General features: G+C 31.5%; 3 protein-coding genes across 6 annotated transcripts; 2 read left to right on the forward strand and 1 right to left on the reverse strand.

Moving 5' to 3' along the window:
• Positions 1–1,075: 1,075 nt before the first annotated feature.
• LOC8270676 (two-component response regulator ORR21) lies at positions 1,076–6,508 on the reverse strand. 2 transcript variants are annotated; one of them, XM_015727803.3, is made up of 7 exons: positions 5,913–6,508; positions 5,203–5,355; positions 4,722–5,120; positions 4,483–4,559; positions 3,286–3,331; positions 2,156–3,192; positions 1,076–1,497 (listed from the first exon to the last, which is right to left on the reverse strand). In XM_015727803.3, the coding sequence occupies exons 1-6, from the start codon at positions 6,115–6,117 to the stop codon at positions 2,156–2,158; spliced, it is 1,917 nt and encodes a 638-aa protein (XP_015583289.1). In that variant the 5' UTR covers positions 6,118–6,508; the 3' UTR covers positions 1,076–1,497. The 2 variants fall into 2 exon arrangements, with proteins under 2 accessions (XP_015583289.1, XP_002533196.1); XM_002533150.4 differs by having other exon boundaries at positions 2,156–3,331.
• A 5,307-nt stretch (positions 6,509–11,815) lies between these two features.
• On the forward strand, positions 11,816–12,699 carry LOC8270677. The gene is made up of 2 exons (XM_002533151.4): positions 11,816–12,209; positions 12,382–12,699. The coding sequence occupies exons 1-2, from the start codon at positions 11,853–11,855 to the stop codon at positions 12,559–12,561; spliced, it is 537 nt and encodes a 178-aa protein (XP_002533197.3). The 5' UTR covers positions 11,816–11,852; the 3' UTR covers positions 12,562–12,699.
• A 2,809-nt stretch (positions 12,700–15,508) lies between these two features.
• Positions 15,509–19,930, forward strand: LOC8270678 (adagio protein 3). 3 transcript variants are annotated; one of them, XR_001536244.3, is made up of 3 exons: positions 15,509–15,963; positions 16,478–18,164; positions 19,690–19,930. XR_001536244.3 is itself a non-coding variant. In XM_002533152.4 (2 exons), the coding sequence occupies exons 1-2, from the start codon at positions 15,563–15,565 to the stop codon at positions 18,072–18,074; spliced, it is 1,998 nt and encodes a 665-aa protein (XP_002533198.2). In that variant the 5' UTR covers positions 15,509–15,562; the 3' UTR covers positions 18,075–18,515. The 3 variants fall into 3 exon arrangements, 1 of the variants encoding a protein (XP_002533198.2); XR_001536245.3 differs by having other exon boundaries at positions 19,693–19,930; XM_002533152.4 differs by lacking the exon at positions 19,690–19,930 and having other exon boundaries at positions 16,478–18,515.
• Positions 19,931–20,077: the final 147 nt, after the last annotated feature.

Raw genomic sequence — 20,077 nt, forward strand, 5'->3', positions numbered from 1 at the left:
GGGTTACATTAAGACCGCGCGCGCACCGGTAATGTTCATGGACAAGTAATAAGATTATTATGAGTTTTGCACTGGTCGAGCATGGCTCTCTGGGTTGATTTGAGTAAATTGCCGGAGGTAAGGTCCCTGGTCGAGCATTACTCTCTGGGCGCCAGTCTTATTGGATTAAGAGAGCCAAAAGGCTACTAGAATTTGGGGTTAAGGTTCTACTGAACCACTCATCCCGTAAAAGTAAAAATATATTTTTATTTATTTATTTATTTTTCTATTATGGTATGATTATATTATGATTTGTATTTATGTCCAGGCTTTGATATACTGATTCGAATAATTAATATTTTCTGTGAAGACTGCAATAGTCTCTTGATTTTAACTCACTCTCGAGACTGACAGTCTCAATTTACTTTTTTTCAGATGTGTGACGGTTAGTTTTCTCGCGACTCTTATTCAGTAACCCAACTCCTTCATCATCGGGTGGTGTATTAGAGTTGGTATGTTAATTTGTAAAATCTTAAATTCTCCGGAGTAGTAATAGTAGATGTATTAGTTGTAAATTTTATGAGTTTCGGGTCTTGCCTAATTTTTCTGACAGACCGAAGTAATTATGTAAAATGTAACTATTAAGATAATTTGTGGCTTTAATAATATTAATTTGAGATGAGATTTAATTGAGTTAGTGAGTGTCAGGCTTACTACGGGATTCGGTGGCCTTAAATCTACCAATTCCTTAGTATCGGTCACGGGTACACAGTGTGGGTCGTGACTTTTTCGGTGTAAGCAAAGAAAATATATATTTTATCAAGCCATTCAAAAAATAAAAAAATCAGTGATCTCAATTTCAGCTTCAGGAAAGTCAATTACGAGTATCAAACTCCAACCGTTACCAATTCTAAACTCACAGCAAAAATAACAAGTTAAAATTGCTTCTGTCAGGCTGGCCCCATGTTTCTTTTAATAGTTGGCACAGGACGGACTTCCTGGTGACACGAGGGTTAAAAGAAGTCAATAGCGTGGGGCAATATAATTATAAGTTCAAGAAGTAAAATGTGGGGTAATATGTTAACAGGAACAGGACTGTTTTTAAATCAGTTGCATGATATAAACAAATTAGCGTTCCTCATCATTATACCCAAATAACTACACAACTACGATGGCAAGATGCCATCACGTGGGACTTCGTTTCAAGCTATTGGAGTCTAATACATATTTATTTTCCCTACAGACTATCACCAGAAAAGAAGGAACTACTACTTCATGCACGTAGAGCTTCGCCCCAGCACTTCAGTAGAAAATATACAGAATGGGTATAATTTTTTCTCTGAAGGTGATTTGACTCTGGAGAGGCTCCATAATGCAACAGAGCGGACGAGCACTTAAAACTAAGTCCATAATAACAGACTTGCACTTGATTGAATCCCTTCTGAACCATTTAATGATACAGAACAATATGTACTTTCCATGGCAAACATGCGACTTGCCCCCACCGCAAACTCAACCCTGCCGGGAAGGAAAAAGAAAAAGAAAATTAAATTATATAATCAATCTATAATCAGAAAGCATTTGGATATCAAAGGGTGACGCCAGAAAGAGGCACAAGAACAGTGCCATATTTAACCTTGCATATAGAACTAATTTCATATTTCTGGATATGAAATTGACTAACATGGTTAAGTTGGCACTATATCATCATATTGCTCTAAGAAGAAAAACTAGAACAATGAAAGGGAAAACCATGAGATCCTGATTACAGTGGACGTGAAAGAAAATGCAGGTCGTACAAACAAAAAGGAAAAGGCTGCAAATAATGCAGGCTACTGCACCATATTGTATTATGTGCTTTGGCCAAACCAGCAATCCATTGCATTGCAAATTACAAAAAGTTTTCGAGTCACAAAAGATAGCACAAATATCTCCTTTCCAATAATGAACATAGATTCTGGCATCGCATAAATTATATATGAAAAAAAAAACAATGGGCAATAGTGATGGCATGAGAGAGATGTGCGCAAACATACATAGTCTATATATACTTAAGATGTATAGTTTCAGGTAGATAAAATGTAATGAAAAACCACGAAATAGCACATTGGACCTCCCTGCAGACATGCATGCAAATCAAGGACAAATGTATGTGAAAGACAGTTAATCAAATCACCTATTCCGTGAAGACACTCATGAGATCATTTGGAGGATATTGCTGCAACACTGGTATGCCCACTCTTGAAGTATCCGTGAAATCAATATTTGGCTCCTGCTTCACCTTATTGTCATTGTTCTCCACATAGAGTTTTCCATGGCTCAAATTGCTACTGGGTGTTTCAAATTCATCCACTGCAAACCTACTCGGAATGCATGTTCCTTTACCAACAAACCCAAGATTCTTAAAAAACGGTCCTTGATCAAGAATGTCATCTGACCTAACACCATAAGAACCCTGGATATTAAAAATATTAGGAGAAAGAGCTGGTAACTGCCTGACAGCTCCAAAGGCTAGAGTCGGGTTCTGGACTTGCCGAGGGACTCCACTGTCAGCATTGACAGAGCATGATGATGCTGGAGGAGATAATGAACCAGGGGCTGAATACCCATTAACAGCACCTGTAGTTTTTAAATCCCCTTCAGGTATGTGTCCAATATTCAATGCAGAATTATTTGATTGAGATGACAGAAGGCTATAATCAATAACCACATTCCTGTTAAAGTTGCTCTGATTAACTGAAGCAGGACTATTTCCTGCCTGAAAACAGGCTGATGATTGAGAAGGGACCACAAGACAAGATGGCTGCACATTAATTGAACGGCTGGGATCTGCCAGTGACTGCTGCTGCTGTGGTTGCTGCTGTTTCTGCTGCTGGTGGAATATATCCATCAACATGTTGCCATTCTGAGTAGTCATACCGCCCAGATTGGTACTAGGCCCTACTGTGCCCAGACTATTAGAAGGCCATGCTCCATATCCTGAAGAAACTTCTTCAACGGACACCATATTTTGTGGAAAATGTTTTGAAATACCGGATGAGCATTTTACTATTGGCTGACCAAACGTCACACCATGTTCAACAGGAATACATTTCGGACTTTGCCTGGATGCTTGTAAAAGAGTTGGCTGGTCCATTGTTGTAACTAGGCTACCTGTTGGTCGGCCAAAAAGCTCCGCATGCAGCGCTGCTAATGTTTGTGGAGGAATCTGACCTGATGCAGCCAAAGCTTGTATGTCAAATCTTCCAAGTGAATTAAGTTTCACGTTCGAGTCCATGGGACCACAGAATGTACTAGAAATCCCACCTTGTTGAGCAACTCCACTTAACCTCTTCAGATATAGCCTAAACTTCTGCAAAAATTGATATCATAATAATTAAAAAGAAAGAATGTAAAAACAATGAAAAGAACATCAGATTGGAGCTATTGCAACATAACTTCAAACCATCCTACAATGTACCAATTCAAGACATCTGATGGTTATTGGACAACATAGGGAAGAGACCTTTAGTGAAATGTTCTCCCTTACACAAAGAAGTTGAAGTAATCAGTAGTGGAACAACAAAAAAGCACAGATTAACAGCAAAAATAGTAAATGACTAGAAAAAGGAATTATCTCTTGGATCCCTAATCATCAACAAAGAAAGAGAATGCAGCAATCCTTCCTCCCAGCAAAATATTGAAGAAAAACATCATCAAAAAGGAATGAGAAGGGTCAGGAAAAACAAAGGGTGGGTTAAACATAATAGAGAGGGGAGCAGACGCAGGTGAAAAGATCAATTGACCAAAATGTTAATCCCATAATATTAGGGAATCTTAAGGTAGTCAACCACACAAAACTTTAAAAAAAATTATATCGGCAGTCATTTAATATGGAGAGGATTGGCTGCATTTCTCAGTCAACTAGTGAGACCATTACGTCACTAGTGATTGGGCCTCTCCCAGCACTATTTAGCCGCATGTAAATTTTACATGTATATCTCTTCCACCAATTTTACATGTAAATTTTTTATTTCTTTTTCCCAATTTAGAGAATAAAATGGCCCTCCCCACAATTGTTAAGCATTTATTTCATTCATGAATGAGCCGTGATTCAAACTAAGTAGCAATTTCCCTAAGACTTTAGAATAACATTGCTACATAGAACTCCAGACCAGAATTGTCATATTAGGCATGCACACCATGGTAGCAAAAGTCTAAATAGGGATTTGCATTTCTGTCCCTGATTTTTCCTATACAATGCACATCCCCATGCAAATATATTATGTAACGAACTGCTCTGCTTATCAATTATTTTTGTTAAGCTACTACATTTATTTACTTTTTCTTTTAACAGTTTATTTCTGGTTACTGGAAGGGAACAAGGTAATTTTCTATTACCATGAGATAACTATGCCGTAACAAATAGCTACATTATAACATAATAACCAAAAAAATCAGGACAACGAAAGAAAACAGAAAACAAAGAAAAAAAAAGTTGATAACAAGGATTAGAAACCAAACCTGCAAATGACTAGCAACATTTTCTCTGGTTAAACCAGGTACATTCATCAATTCTAGAATTCTCTTGGGTACAGCCTCTGAAATGGTAGTCAAAAAGATTAGCCAAAAGACACAATAGTCAGGGGATTTTTCTTCTGCAATCACAGTAATAAACTGCAGGCCTCACCTTCAATACATAAAATACATTGCATTGATAACTTAAACAGCAAAAATAAACAGCAAAGTGTTGAAGATCATACTATCAATTCCAAGCTGGTTTACGGCACTGACAAATTGTTGATGGAGCTCCACTGACCATACAACACGTGGTTTCTTTGATGTGGAGGGATCATCACTATCCGGTTCACCATCATCCTCATCTTTAGAATTGCTCCTTCTTTTCTGACCTTTCAAAACTCCTTCCGTTCCTTCATTAACAGAAGAAGTGTATTCAGCGTCTTCATTTCCCCTTTTGTGCCGATCATTATCTTCCAAGCTTCCAGAATGTTCAATTTCTTTATTTTCGTGCCACTTTTTCCTAACAACATGTTGCCATATGTTCTTAAGCTCTTCCTCACGTATAGGTTTAATCAGATAATCGCAGGCCCCATGTCTAATTCCCCTCATTACAGCACTTGTCCTTCCATCGGCAGACATCACTGTAGTGCACATTATCATATTAATAGATAAGCACAAATTTGGATAGTACTTCCAACAAGGAAGATAAAACAAAATACTTACTAATTACTGGAAGGTCCATTTCTAGGCCAACATGCTCAAGGAGCTTAAAACCATCCATATCAGGCATATGAACATCACTTAATACTACATCGAAGCAGCCCTTCCTTTCTCTTAGAAGATTTAAAGCTACTTTGGCCTGGGAACAGGTTGTGACTGCAAACGTTAAAACAAATGGGTAAGCCTTTCAACTCAAACAACAAACTATAACAACAAGGAACAATCTTTCACGAGAAAGAGAGAATCACTTAGAATGCTAATAGTTGATGAGGTAAAGTTAGCCAAAATTAAGTGGCATATTAATAACATAAGAGACACAGCATCGCATTTACAAACCAAAGACTTCGTCTTTATAAATTTACAGACCCTAAGGAACACCAGATCCTCATGAAACCCTGTCTTAAAAAGATATCGAACTGCATGTGACAAAAAGAAGTATATATTGCAAGGAGAAGACTAATGTAGACACCTATCAAATTCATTAACACTTGAATTGACGAATAATAGCCGGCCGTTGAAATGCTGAATTTTACGCAATTCAGTTCATAAACTTTTCCGGTTAGCCTTAAACCGATTTCATTTCACACTCCACTAACACTAAGACAAAGTCAACATCTTTGTTGAACCATTTATTAGAACCGTAAACATGAAAGCACAAACATTTAAATAAAAAAAAAAAAAAAAACTAAAACACCAAATAAAAGTAAACTAACCGTGATAAAGGCAACGGCGAAGCATTTGCTCAAGAATTCTCAAGCAAGTAGTATCATCATCAACTACCAAAACACGTAAACCAGCAGGAAACTGATCAGAGACCGCCACATCAGCAGTCGCAGTAACAACACCATTACCTTTACAAGAACTATAATTACTAGCAGTGGCACTCACACTTGATGCCACTCGTTGCAAGGCAGCCATTTACTAAGGAAAAACAAAGACGGGCTCACAGAGTTGGTGAATAGTAACAGTAAGATCGACCAAAAACCTAAGCACAGTCTAAAAAGGTAAATTGAAGGATGAAAGAGGTGAAACGGAGCATTTTTTTTATATATATACAAGATTCAGAAGTGAAACTGAGGTAGATCTGTGAAGATAAAATGAAACCCTAGAAGTGAAAAATTAGAGAATACAAGGAGAGGAAAGATATTATTATGATGAATGTTGAGTGGCCAAGTGAGATCCGTTAACAGAAATTTGGATAAATTGCGGGATTCTGTTGCTCGAAATAAGCGTTGAATTTCAGAGTTTTTTAAGAGAAAGAAAGGGAAAGACAGTGTGTTTTTGTGTGTGTGTGTGTGTAAGATAACGCGAGCAAGAGAGAAGAAAATAAAAAAATAAAAAATAAAACTTTTTTCTCTTTGTTTCTTTTAATCATTTTAAAGTCTCCTAATTGTATAATATTTTATCTAGTAGAATTTTTTATTTTTAGTAATTAATTTTGATATCTCTTTAATAATATTAAAATAATTAAGCTAATAATTTATTAAAAAAATTCAACACTAATTTAAATTGGCTAAATATATAAATAATTATCTAAATTTACTAAATTTTTACAATCATTCTTCAAATTCAATTTAATTCAATCGAACTACTTAATTTTACAAATAATGATAGCAACGAAAAATAATATTTAGATGGTATAAAATACATGCGTATAACTTCTGTGATTGAAGAAATTAAAAATAATATCTCATAAAGTTGAGAGATACAATTAAATTATAGTTGAATTTAGATGATCAATTACGAAAATAAAACAAGTTCAGGCTATTTATTTATTTAGCTATTATTTTATATTTTAAATATTATTATTTTATTCAAACTTACACGCTTTTTAAATAATATAAAACACACACACACATAACGTCTGTAACTAAAGGAGTTAAAAATAACAACTCATAAAGTTGAAAAATTCAATTGGATCAAAATTGAGTTTAAGACGTCACTTGCAAAAACCGAATAAGTTCAATGAGCCATTTATATATTTAATCAATTTAAATTTTATTAAAAATATTAATTATTTTTATATTTTAAAATTACTAGCAATTTAATATTTAAAAATGAGATTACAAATTGTAAAAGAAATGTTAAATTTAAAATTTATATTAATATATTTTAACAACTATTAAAATTAGATTACATAATATTTTGTGTTATAATTAATCAAGTTAACAACTATTAAATTAAAAATCATAATTTAAAAAAGTAGTTTATTTTTAATATATATAAATAAATTTTGAAAAATTTAGTAAGAATAATTTGATATTTTAATTTCGTTAAAATAATTAAATTTTTTTAATATACATTATTATTAGAGTGATTTGTTATTTCTTTTGGTTTATTTATGATGGAGGGATTTGTTTACAGTTAATAATTTTGAGGGGAATTTAAGGAAAAGATAAAATAATTCGGGATTATTTGTTATTATTATAGCAGGGGAGTTATGATGAGAAACAGGAATGATAGTCGCGGTTATTTTGGGAATAGCTGTTTAATGAGGTGGAATTTGAATTCGCCTCTTTGGATGCTCCTATTTAAACTGGCTGGCGCATCTGATATAATGGTTCCTAAATAGAAATTACAATACTAGTTATCTACTATTTCATTTTAATTTATTTAGAGATAATAAATTTTATTATTTTATTTTTTAGATTTTTGGATTAATTTGACCTTTTATTATGTTTTTTTTTTAATTTTAATTTTTATTTGAAAGGGTTTAGATAAAAGTAGAAATATGAGCTTGGCAAGTTCATGCCTTAATTAAAAGAAGAAAAAAAATCACCCCTCAGCACAATTTATGAAAAGAATTAATATATAGACAGTGTTATTAAATATGTACAATTTATAAGAAAAGAAGTTATAATAATTTAAAAGTTAATATAGTTTAAATGAGAATGTTGCTTAAAGCAGAACAATTTATAGGAGGGGTTTATAAGTAAACCACTTCTCTATCATTTTGATCCAGTTTTTGTGCTACCTAATGATTAAGCTGCCATACAATTTCTGAAGAAGGAATCATTTTCTTGATTGTCAATGGGAATTTTATAAGAATTGAGATCTTAATCAAATTTAAGAATAAGATAAATAGTAGTATACAGTTAAACGGTTCGAGTTGGTAGATTTTATTGTTCTAATTAATGAAAGTGTGCTGCTGGTTGTGGTTCCAAATGAGAAGAGAAGGACAGGGTCAATGGTCCCCTGCTACAAAGCAGCGAGCAGCAAAAGTGAAGCGTCTGTGTTGGCGTGCCTGTTTCTGGGGCCGTACGGTAGTTAATACTACCTCAATTTTTGGTTTAATTGCTATAATTTGCTGCACCAGAGCCGCATAGGAACCGTCTCTGTGTGTTCACGCTGTGCATGGTTATAATTAATGAGAAGATAAGAGTGAGATATAGTGTTCCCAAAGAAGGGAGATATTACACGCAGATTACAAGGTAAAAGACATTTTCTAGTTTTTCTATGAATCTGAATCTTACATATTTTATATATATTTATTTTAAAAAGTATACTTTTTACTATAAAAAAACATCTTAAGAGTAAAATTTTATATTTGAGTCTAATAGACTTTTTATATTTTATTCTATATTTTATGCTATTTTCATAAATATTAATAGTTTTAATTTTTTTTTTTTTAATTTTGATCAATATAAAATAATAATTACAAATATCAATTAAATTAAATATATAAAAATTTGTACTATATTTATTATTATATATTTATAAATTTATAGGACCTAAAATTTATTTGACACGTGTGTTTAATTTTTGGTACGTATAATTTTTAATTGACATGCATACTATTTTTGACAAGTAAGATTTAAGTTTATATGTAAGTTTATTATTCTTTTATTAATTTATTGATTAACAAATTACATTTTTAATTAAATACTGACTCTAATCTTAAAAAATAATATATTAATTATATTTTAATATTATATAACTTTTTAATAAGATAATAATACTAATTTTATCTTAAGAATAATATATTAACTATTTTTATATTATATTAATTAATTAAATTTTTAATTAAATAAAATCATATTCTAGAAAATAATATTATTAATATTATATTTGATAATGAACTAAATTTTTTATTTAATACGTTTTTAATTCCAGAATGGACCAGTTCAGCACCTGAGACAGTAGATTCCAGGCTGCATCTCCAAAGTCCAAAGATCGTCTTCAAAGGAAAATTTGTGGAAGACCAGCTAGAGGAAATATAGGAAGCGAGGGGGATAACAGGGAAAGGAGACTGACCCTGGAGCTTACCAGCCCAAGCTCAGTAAGCGAAAGATGTGGGGAGTACAGTGAGTGTCGGAATTCGCCCGTGAGGGAACTGTCTTAGCCAATTGCAGAGGTAGAGCTAAAGAGCTAGTAGCAAAAGGTAGCAATGAGACGGCCAGGGGAGGAGCCAACGCAGGGAGGAAAGCTGAGTGCCCATCCGCTCGGGCTAAGATTAAAATCAATTAATAAATATTTTTTTAAAATAATTTTTATATTTGTACTAATAAAATAAAAAAATAAAAAATATATATTTAAAAATAATTAATCTGATACTATTGTTTAAAATATTATAAATTAATATTAAATATAAGAAATTTTATTAAATTATATAATTTTATAATCGAAATAATAATAATAGTGGTGCAACACACAGGTAAATTTGTTAAAGTAGTATTTTACCATCTGTAAAGGTCCTACCCAGTATAGTCTAAATTAATTCTAAATATGTATACACTAAGAGCATCTCCACTGGTGCTCTTTATTTTAAAGAGTGTAATTTATATTACAAATAGCACCTTAAGAAACACTTACATATGAAGAGTAAAACATTTTATTTAAATCTAATAGAATTTTTGTATTTTATTCTATATTTTACTTTATTTCGATAGACATTAATAGTTTTATTTTTTTTCTTTTTAATTTTTATCAGTGTAAAAATAAGAATTGTAAATATTAATTAAGTTAAATATATAAAAATTTGTAGTGCATTTATTAAATATTAAATAGAGAGTGAAGTTTAGCTCTCTATAAATAGAGAACCAACTTTATACTAGTCGTTTACTTGTGCGTTGCACGAACACTATTATTATTTCAATAATAAAATCAAGTTTATAATTACAATATAATAAAATTCTTAATGTTTAATATTAATTTATATTATTTTAAAAAATAACAATAAACTAACTATTTTTAAATATCTTTAATTTTTTTAAAAAAATTTAAATTTAATTAGTACAGTATTATAAAATTATTTTATAAATATTTATTGATTAATTCTAATATTATATAAATCAATACTATTAATATAATTGATATTACTATTTTTTAGAATCATAAATTATTATTCAATTAGTAGTTTATTAGTGAATATAATATTTAAAAATATTATTTTATATGATTAGAATTATTATCTAATTAGAAAATTAAGCATTATCTAATTAAGAAAGTAACTTATTATTAATATGTTATTTTTAGGATTAGAATCGGTGTTTAATTAGGAATGTAACTTATTAATTAATAAATTAAAAAAAACTATAAAATAAAACATAAGCTTAAATCCTATGTGTCAAAATAAAATCATATGTGTTAAAAATTAAGTATACGTGTCAAAAAAAATTTAAATTTCATAAATTAATATATATATATATATATATATAAAATAAATAATACATTGGAATACTATTTTATGATAGAACTTTTTAAGATAAATAGTTTGACTTATATAAATAGTGCGTTGGAGATACTCTAAAAAAAGAAAGGAAATGTGGGATATATCTAGCTTTCAAATTGAAAAAATATTTTTATAATCTTAAATTTTATGTTATATTATTTGTTAAGTTTCAAAAATGATTTTTTATAAAAAAGTAGGTAAACTAATTTTTTTTAAAAACCAATTTGAGAAAAATAATATATAAAAATTAAAAAATTAATATATTAATTTTATTTAATATACTTTTATAATCTCAAACAGATCTAAATAAATATAGACTAAAAAGTTTCTATTTCTTTCCTTTTATTAGAGTATTTCTGTTCAGCCAAACTATTTCACCAATTGTGAATTCAAAAAATTGAATTTGTGACTTTAATCAAAGAACGCCTTTCAATCTAGCCAACATACGATCAGCATCCCCACTATCCTTGCCTTTTGATTTAATCAAAGATATATTAAGACTTTGATAGTCACGTTAACATTCACATATGCTAATTCAAACTCAAGTCATCTCATATCGTGAATTATTTAGATTTGAAGATTGTTAGAATAATTAGATTAAATACTAGCAATCATTTCATTCCTTTCTAAAAAATAAGAAACTTCTGGTCAGTGTTGTAATATTTAAAATTATTCTGATTTATAAATTTTAATAAAATTTTCAAATTTAAAAATAAAATAAAATAAATATTTTAAATATTTTATTCATTTAAAAAAAAATTAGTGTAATAACATAAAATTTTATTATTTCCATGCACATACTAAATTGGAATTGCAGTTTCAATATGTAAATTCTCAATCTACCCTTTCAATTGATACAAGGCATGAGTGATTCTTATTTAAAAAAACAAGAAAACAAAGGTCAAATACTAAGGCCAAGTAAGATGCACATATATAAAGGGCGAGTGGCATCCACCCCATATGACCTTATCTTACAACATATATGAGAACAACACAAGGACCCATGTTGAAGCAAACAAAAACATGGATTATTGCACCATCCTACTCCATGTTATCTTCTCTTCCAAAGCCAAACACTTCTCTTCACAACAATCTAATTACAAGCCCTGCAATCAAATCTCTAAAGCTGAGCAGGACCCGAGTGCCAGTTTCATGGCTTCGCTGCAGTGCAAGGAGGAGAGTGAGATATGAGGATGAAAATGATGACGACGACGACGATGAGTACGGACATAATGAGGAGATTGCAATTCTAGAATTCTATAGTCAGTCTGCTAGAGAAGAAGCACTACTTGTGCATGCTGCTGTAGACGAACAAGAAGCAGAAGTGCTCATCTTCAAGGTCAGCTTATATATCGAACTTGTAATTTTTACCATATCTTTTGTTTAAGTTTCTATGCGAATAAAGATATGCTTATGTAATGGTATTAGACTTATGAAAGCAATCGTTGGATTCTGTTTGCACTTATAATTGAACAAGACAAAGTTTGTTTTAATTGGGATGTGAATGGCAGGGATTCTCTTCGTGTTTGAGCTACAAGACTTCACCGGACCCATCAAAGAGTGTACTTCCGGCGAGGGCAGTGATAAAATCCATAGACAGAATCAAGGGTCCTTTTGACCCCTCCAATATTGAGTATTTAGAGAAAGGCTTAACATGGCAAGCCTTTAAAGCCCGTTTTGCCCCAACTTGACTTTGTAAAATCGTAAATTGGAACCTCTGCAATTGACCATTTTGGAACTTCTGTTTTCATCATGCTTATTCTCTACTTCAACCTTTATTCGCCCACTTGCTAGCTACAAATAAATGGCAATTGTTTCAATTATTTGGAGATATAATTTTTTATTTTTTCAACAGTATGACTATATATCTGTGCAAAAGTGTATGAAATTATCGATTAATACATGTTTTTTGAATATTTCATAATTTTGTTATATATATTTTACCAAATGGATAGATGAAAATATATTCCTTTTTCTTCCATTAGAAAAATCATCATTTATATTGCTTTCCTTTTATGCTTCATTCTTATGTATTTCAATAGCTCATTCACTATAACTTGAAATTAGATGTAAGAAGTTTATGTAAACTTTTTCCATTAATTAGTTAGATGTGTGAAGGAATTATAATTGTCTTGTAAAATATCTTGGAAATATAGTTATCCATTAAAACTAGCGGCAACGAGCTATCTTATTTGAAATTTTATTTTTGTTAAATAATAATGCTATATGCTTGATTGAAATTAATAAAAGAATTCATTTTATTTAAAAAAAAGATATTAAAGAAAAAATAAAATAAAAATAATTAAAATTGAAAGAGATATTTTTATGTTATGGAATGTATTAACTTACTAATATAGAATCTATTTTAAAATTCTACCTATTTTATTAGAATTTAGTTTAGCTATAATTAATTTTATACAAATTCGATTATGTACAATAATAAATTAATTTTTACTTCTTTTAAAATATATAAATAAATTCTGTTAATTTTTTTAAATTTTAACCAAATACTATTTCATCATTAGTTTGAAATGTCAACCAATATAGATTAAGTTGTGTAAACAAACTATAGCTTAAGCCTTAATTTTGATAAAAAAAAATAGTCTAAACCAAGACTAGAAATATATAAAAATACATATATATAAAAAACACAATAAATGGATATGAATATTTCTATATAAATAAAATAATTATTATTTAAAATTATATAAATGAGATAGTAAAATTTTTTTTAATTTAATTAGAGTTTCGAGTTAAAATCTAAAAATTATGTTTTATATATTCTAAATTCCCCTAGATTAGTGGATAAAGAAAAGAAAATGGGCAAATTGACGGTCCACTAGATTATCAAAGCTGTATTAGATTAATAGCGTCCAACACCGACTCATATTAATAATAATAATATAATAATAATATAATATAATCTATCATTTAAGAGTTTGTTGCTTAAAGAAAAAGAAAAGCTCAAGGATTTATATGACATTTTGAGAGATGGGCATTTTATGGGGTGAGGGACCATCGAATTGGAATTATGCCGGTGGGGCCCGTTCCCGCCCCATCCCGACACTGATAAATATCTTCTTAACAATATCTATGACGTGGTTTCTTTATTTCTTTCTCTTATTTTTTATTTTCTTTTTTTCTTGGGGGGGTCACGTTGTGATACTATATTAGGTCTAGATATTTTTCTTTCAGATTTTTATGACACGTGTTTGCCACTCCTCCTACGTGGATTTACGTTTTTACATATAAGCCTACCTGCTCTCTCAAAACTACCATATTGCCATTCCTTATGATTTGTGTTGTGTATAATTCTCTTTGCGTCCTGTATATATCAACTTCCACATTCTAAACAACCGATTATATCAAATTCCACAATTAAAATTATTAATTAATTCCAAGCTCATTTTACTCAATTTTTAAATTATTTTGGATAGTAAGTTATGACATGCATAAATAATTTTCATTCATAATTTGCATTTTTTAAAATGAAACAAATGAGAGAAAAGAAAAGAAAAAATAATATTTAATCATTTATACAAAACTAATTACTTTAAGGATATCGTCTTCTAATTTTCTACCGGCATTGTATCATTTACAACTTACAAGTTTATTGTATTGATTTCAAATGTTATTTAATTCATTTTAAATTGGTTTCGCTTTTACTTAATTAAAAAATTAAATTGAGTTGTTCAATTAATTTAAGTATATTTATATTTCATAAACTACTGTATATGACTAAGGATAGTTTCATTTTACTTTTTATCATTTGTTTCTATTTCTTAGTTTCTTGTATATTTCTTAAAATCTATTTCTAAAAGAATATAAATCTTATTTTTATAAATAAATTAAATATTAAATATTAAATAAAATAACTTTTTTTAGAGTAATGTGTTTTAGTGCAATGCTAAACTTATTTTAACACAATTAATTTAGTCCACCATAATTTTAAAATTGAATCTTATTTTAAAATATAAAAATAATTTAACTAATTCATTAAACCAGCAGTGTATTGTGTAACTGTTATTATAGCATTAGTTATAAAATTTAGTAAAATTTTTAATGTTATTTTTATGTTTTACAAAATATAATAATTAACAATACTTTTAAATATTTCTTTAATAGAAATTTCAACATTTAAGATTCGATTAGTACAATAAATATAAATTATATTAATTAATACTTATAAACTTTACAAGATTAAATATTATTAACATGTTATTTATTATAAATTAAATATTAAGATAATATAAAAATGATTCATCGATTAATAAATATATAATAATATAAAATATTATTATTTTTACAAAATTTATAACTATGAGGAAATTATAATCTAATAGAGATTTCAATATTAAATTTTTATATATATGGAAGTTATACACATTTATTAGTTATTAATTAATGTGATTATGTTAATTTAACTTATTCTATATTGTTGTTAAAATGCTCATAATTGTATCTATAAAGGTGTTACAAAGAGAATCTATCAAATTGAAAGGGCCAATTCAATCAAAGTAAAATTTGAAAAATCAATTGCAAAAACAGCACGAGTTTAGAGCATCATTCGTGTATTTAACCTTAACTAAATAAAGTAATAGATTCGGTGGAAGTAGTGGCAGTTGTGTAAATCAAGGGGATAAATAGGCCATTCTCGGTCCTAACACAAAATATCTCGGGAACCGAACACAAATGCCACCATTCGCCCCATTGTTTTTCTTTTCTTTTTATTTTTCTCTCTCCACACAAGACAGAGACTCAGTAGAGAGAGAAACTTACAAACAGAAACAGAAGCACACCACAAACACACATATCATGTCCAACCTCAAAGAAGAAGAGAATGATGATGATGAGCAGCTTCATAGCTCAGGAAAAAGACTAAAATGCGCCACACCTGAACAACCACAAGAACACGAAGAAGAAGAAGAAGAAGAAGAAGAAATGGAGCATATTCCATTTCTAATGTATCCAGAAACGCCGACGTCGATTGTCGTTTCAGATGCACTTGAGCCTGATTTTCCTATCATTTATGTCAATAAGGTCTTCGAGATCTTCACTGGTTATCGCGCCGATGAAGTCCTCGGTCAAAACTGGTATTTCGTTTTTAAATTTTGATAGAATATGAGGAAATTATTATGATTTGATTAGAATTATCTTGTGAATAATAAGCTAACTGCTGTTTGACACTGCTAATTTCTTATATTTCATACTTTAAAGAACAAGTAAAAATATTGAGGAGAGAAGTCTTTAAAATGGAACTGGACAAAATATTGAATTCTTTTTATTTTTTCATTATGGCCTTGTTTGGAATAAACCATTTTGCAAGAATTCATTCTTTGCCAAGGCATGGTTTTATTTCATTCAAAATGACTTTAAACTACCTTGTTATTATTCTTTAGAAAAATTTATTATTTTGTTGAAGGAATTAAAATGTAGCTATATGAGTCATGAAAGGTAATTTTTTTTAATGATTTAGTATTTCTGTCATTGTATCATTGTACTTTTCAGTACTCATTATGATTTGTATTTATGTCATTGTATGACATTATTGAGAATTTTATGTTGTAAATTATGTACTGACCCTTTTGGAACATTTTATTTTCCCAGTCGGTTTCTACAATTTAGAGACCCTCGTGCTCAAAGACGGCATCCGTTAGTGGATCCAGTTGTTGTTTCCGAAGTTAGACGATGCCTCGAGGAAGGTATTGAGTTCCAAGGTGAACTTCTAAATTTTCGCAAGGATGGTACTCCATTGATTAACAGACTGAGACTTGCACACATACGTGATGATGATGGGATTGTCACGCACGTAATAGGTATTCAAATGTTTTCAGAAGCAAAAATAGATCTGAATCGTGTGTCGTATCCGGTTTTCAAAGAATCTTGTAATCAGAAAAGTTATCAATCAGCTAAATATCCTCATTTAAGTGGCTCATCACCATTTACCCAGCATCAAGAAATATGTGGGATACTTCGATTATCTGATGAAGTATTGGCTCACAACATTTTATCACGCTTGACACCTAGGGATGTTGCGTCTATTGGGTCTGTTTGTAGAAGAATCCGTCAATTGACAAAGAATGAGCACGTGAGGAAAATGGTTTGCCAAAATGCATGGGGAAGAGAAGTCACTGGTGCTTTAGAGCTGATGACAAAGAAGTTAGGTTGGGGGCGTCTGGCTAGGGAACTAACAACTCTCGAGGCTGTAAGCTGGAGGAAACTGACTGTTGGAGGAGCAGTTGAGCCTTCGCGTTGCAATTTCAGTGCGTGTGCAGCTGGGAATAGACTTGTTTTATTTGGAGGGGAAGGAGTTGATATGCAGCCAATGGATGATACATTTGTTCTCAATCTTGATGCTGCAAATCCAGAGTGGCGGAGGGTGAGCGTGAAGTCATCTCCACCTGGACGCTGGGGCCACACTCTTTCTTGTCTCAATGGTTCTTGGTTGGTTGTATTTGGAGGATGTGGAAGGCAAGGTTTGCTCAATGATGTTTTTGTTCTGGACTTGGACGCCAAACAGCCAACATGGATAGAAATTTCTGGTGGAGCTCCCCCTCTTCCTCGATCCTGGCATAGCTCTTGCACAATAGAAGGTTCTAAACTGGTTGTCTCAGGTGGATGCACAGATGCTGGGGTTCTTCTGAGTGATACTTATTTGTTGGATCTCACTACAGACAAGCCAATCTGGAAAGAGATTCCAACTTCTTGGGCTCCTCCGTCTCGATTGGGACATTCCCTCTCAGTTTATGGTCGTTCAAAAATTCTTATGTTTGGTGGCCTAGCCAAAAGTGGGCACTTGCGACTGAGATCTGGTGAGGCTTATACTATTGATTTGGAGGATGATGAGCCACAGTGGAGGCAACTAGATTGCAACGCATTTACTGGTGTAGGCAGCCAGAGTTCTGTGGTTCCTCCTCCAAGACTTGACCATGTTGCTCTCACCATGCCTTGTGGGAGGATCATAATCTTTGGTGGTTCCATGGCCGGGCTGCACTCTCCTTCTCAGCTTTTCCTGTTGGATCCTTCTGAGGCAAAACCATCATGGAGGACTCTCAATGTTCCTGGTCAGCGACCTAAATTTGCCTGGGGCCATAGCACTTGTGTGGTTGGAGGTACTAGAGTCTTAGTGTTGGGTGGTCACACAGGGGAGGAATGGATATTAAATGAGTTGCATGAGTTGTGCTTAGCTAGTAGGCAAGACTGAAAACTATAGTTCGAGAATGAGCAGCTGGTCACACAACGAGCGTAGGCAATTCTTCAGAAGATGTTGCTCTATGCCCTTGGGCGTTTTAAGGTTCTTCCTTCTAAACTATCACTGCTTTGTGCATTGGTACATGCTTCCCTTGTGCATTCTGCGCTGTTCATAGTATTTACATAGGAAGAGCAGTCCTTCTCTGTTTATGTATATACGATGACAGAATATGAACTTGTGAGTGCGGTTTTGGAGTTCAAAGTATTTTATCTTACGTCTAAATAGAAAGTTGGGACATTTGATGTAGGCAAGTTACCCATATTAATGGTTCCACTAGCCTAAGTTTTGCTTTTCCACTGTTGGCCAATATTTAGATTGTAAAGATATAAATACTTCTTCGTTTTTCTATATTCTTCTTCTGATATAAATACTTAGAAAGGTTCTCTCCCTCAATCTTGTTCCTTCTGCCCCACTCCAATAGATGGGTTATTATTGAATTTAAGCTTGCCATAAATCCAATTTCGCAATCTTCCTGAAGTGACCGATTTAAATAAAAATCCTATGCTAGCCTCTTTTATTTAATCACTAGTAAAACTTTTATAGCTGAGAAACTTCTCGTTAACTCAATTTCGTGGTCAATCAATTCTTTTGAGACAGAGAGAGTGTGTGCGTGCGAGTCTCCAAGTTAGGCAATTCTGCATCTAATTACTCCCGCGAGCTAAGAATGAGAAATTTTGTCATATGAGGTGAAATTGGAAATCTTGTTTTATACTCATAGTTTGTTAAAGGAACCTAAAATTTTTCAAGTTAAAGGTGGAGTTTGGTTATGGTTATGGTCGATTAAAGGTAGTTCAGTAAGCTGCATGATTTGAAGCTTTTTTGTGATACTTGGGCAATTGAAAGCGTCCAAACTCCAAAAGAATTCAGTTGGGTTCTTAAACAAGAAATATAAACAGAGTGATGATAGGAGGAAACATGCCTCCTGTCTTTTTCCTCTGCATTTGTGATCGAAAAACCACTAAAATCTCTGGAAAAAAAGAAAAGAAAGTATCATTACTAGTAAAGCACATTTTTCTAATAACCAATGAATCTGCATGCCAGAAAAATTACCTTCTTGAAGCAAGATTCGAATAAACTCAGTTTTGATTATATGCTATTACTTGTGCACTTCAATTTTTACAGTTACATCCTTGTCTAACAATAAGTACAAAAAGGCCATCAGATTAATAAGATGCTGAATAACACACGTTATGAAGAATTAACATCTCTCTAGAAAATTCCCAGCACAACCCTGCCTTCTTCCAAACTTGATTGGAGCCTTAGCCAGAATTATCCAGACAGTCTCTAGAGACATCAAATCCTACATAGTTTTTGGTTTAGCATGAAGAATTAACATATCAAACATGAAGTTTCAAGATGACTTTTCAGAAAGGGTTTTCATTTTTTCATTTGTCGCGAGTTGTTTTCGCCGAAGGCTTAATCTACTGCACTTCATCTTCATCATTTTGCATAATTTGCCAGTTCCACATCTCTAAAAAAATGAAACAGATTATTTGTTAACTTCTATAGTTATATTGTCATATTAGCTTATGTACTCACTCTTTCAATTGATTTGCCTTTATTGCAGCAGCTATCCATAGCTTATTGTAGACTGCCAACTATCTGAAATACAAAATGCTACGAAGCTCCAGTCACAAAGCCCATTCCCAAACCACGATAAAGCCGATTCATATATGAATTATAACTTCTTCATGACCTTCGTCCTCCAAGCATCTCCCCAGCTGGAGGTCCACAAAAATGCATATGGATTTGTCATCTGGAGTTTGGAATTAATTTCACAGAGGAAAGTGGCCAATTTAATTGTCGAATGACAAATTTAGTTAACGTTGAAAGTTCAAATCAGAAATGCTTGGATGAATTGAACCTGAAAGTGCATGTTAACACAGATCAAGGGATTCCAGATAAATTCAGATGCTTTAGACTTGAAAGATTCATAAACAAAATTAATTCCACAA

This window comes from Ricinus communis, chromosome 5, assembly GCF_019578655.1.
Source record: "Ricinus communis isolate WT05 ecotype wild-type chromosome 5, ASM1957865v1, whole genome shotgun sequence".
Classification (NCBI taxonomy): Eukaryota; Viridiplantae; Streptophyta; class Magnoliopsida; order Malpighiales; family Euphorbiaceae; genus Ricinus; species Ricinus communis.

Excerpts from the sequence above, each read along its gene's own strand:
- LOC8270676 (XM_002533150.4), bottom strand. The coding sequence starts at position 6,117 with ATGGCTGCCTTGCAACGAGTGGCATCAAGTGTGAGTGCCACTGCTAGT. Across the intron at positions 5,356-5,912 it reads TCGCCGTTGCCTTTATCACG|TCACAACCTGTTCCCAGGCC; the intron begins GTTAGTTTACTT and ends TAACGTTTGCAG. Across the intron at positions 3,332-4,482 it reads ATGTTGCTAGTCATTTGCAG|AAGTTTAGGCTATATCTGAA; the intron begins GTTTGGTTTCTA and ends CAATTTTTGCAG.
- LOC8270677 (XM_002533151.4), top strand. The coding sequence starts at position 11,853 with ATGAGAACAACACAAGGACCCATGTTGAAGCAAACAAAAACATGGATT. Across the intron at positions 12,210-12,381 it reads CAGAAGTGCTCATCTTCAAG|GGATTCTCTTCGTGTTTGAG; the intron begins GTCAGCTTATAT and ends TGTGAATGGCAG.
- LOC8270678 (XM_002533152.4), top strand. The coding sequence starts at position 15,563 with ATGCCACCATTCGCCCCATTGTTTTTCTTTTCTTTTTATTTTTCTCTC. Across the intron at positions 15,964-16,477 it reads GAAGTCCTCGGTCAAAACTG|TCGGTTTCTACAATTTAGAG; the intron begins GTATTTCGTTTT and ends TTATTTTCCCAG.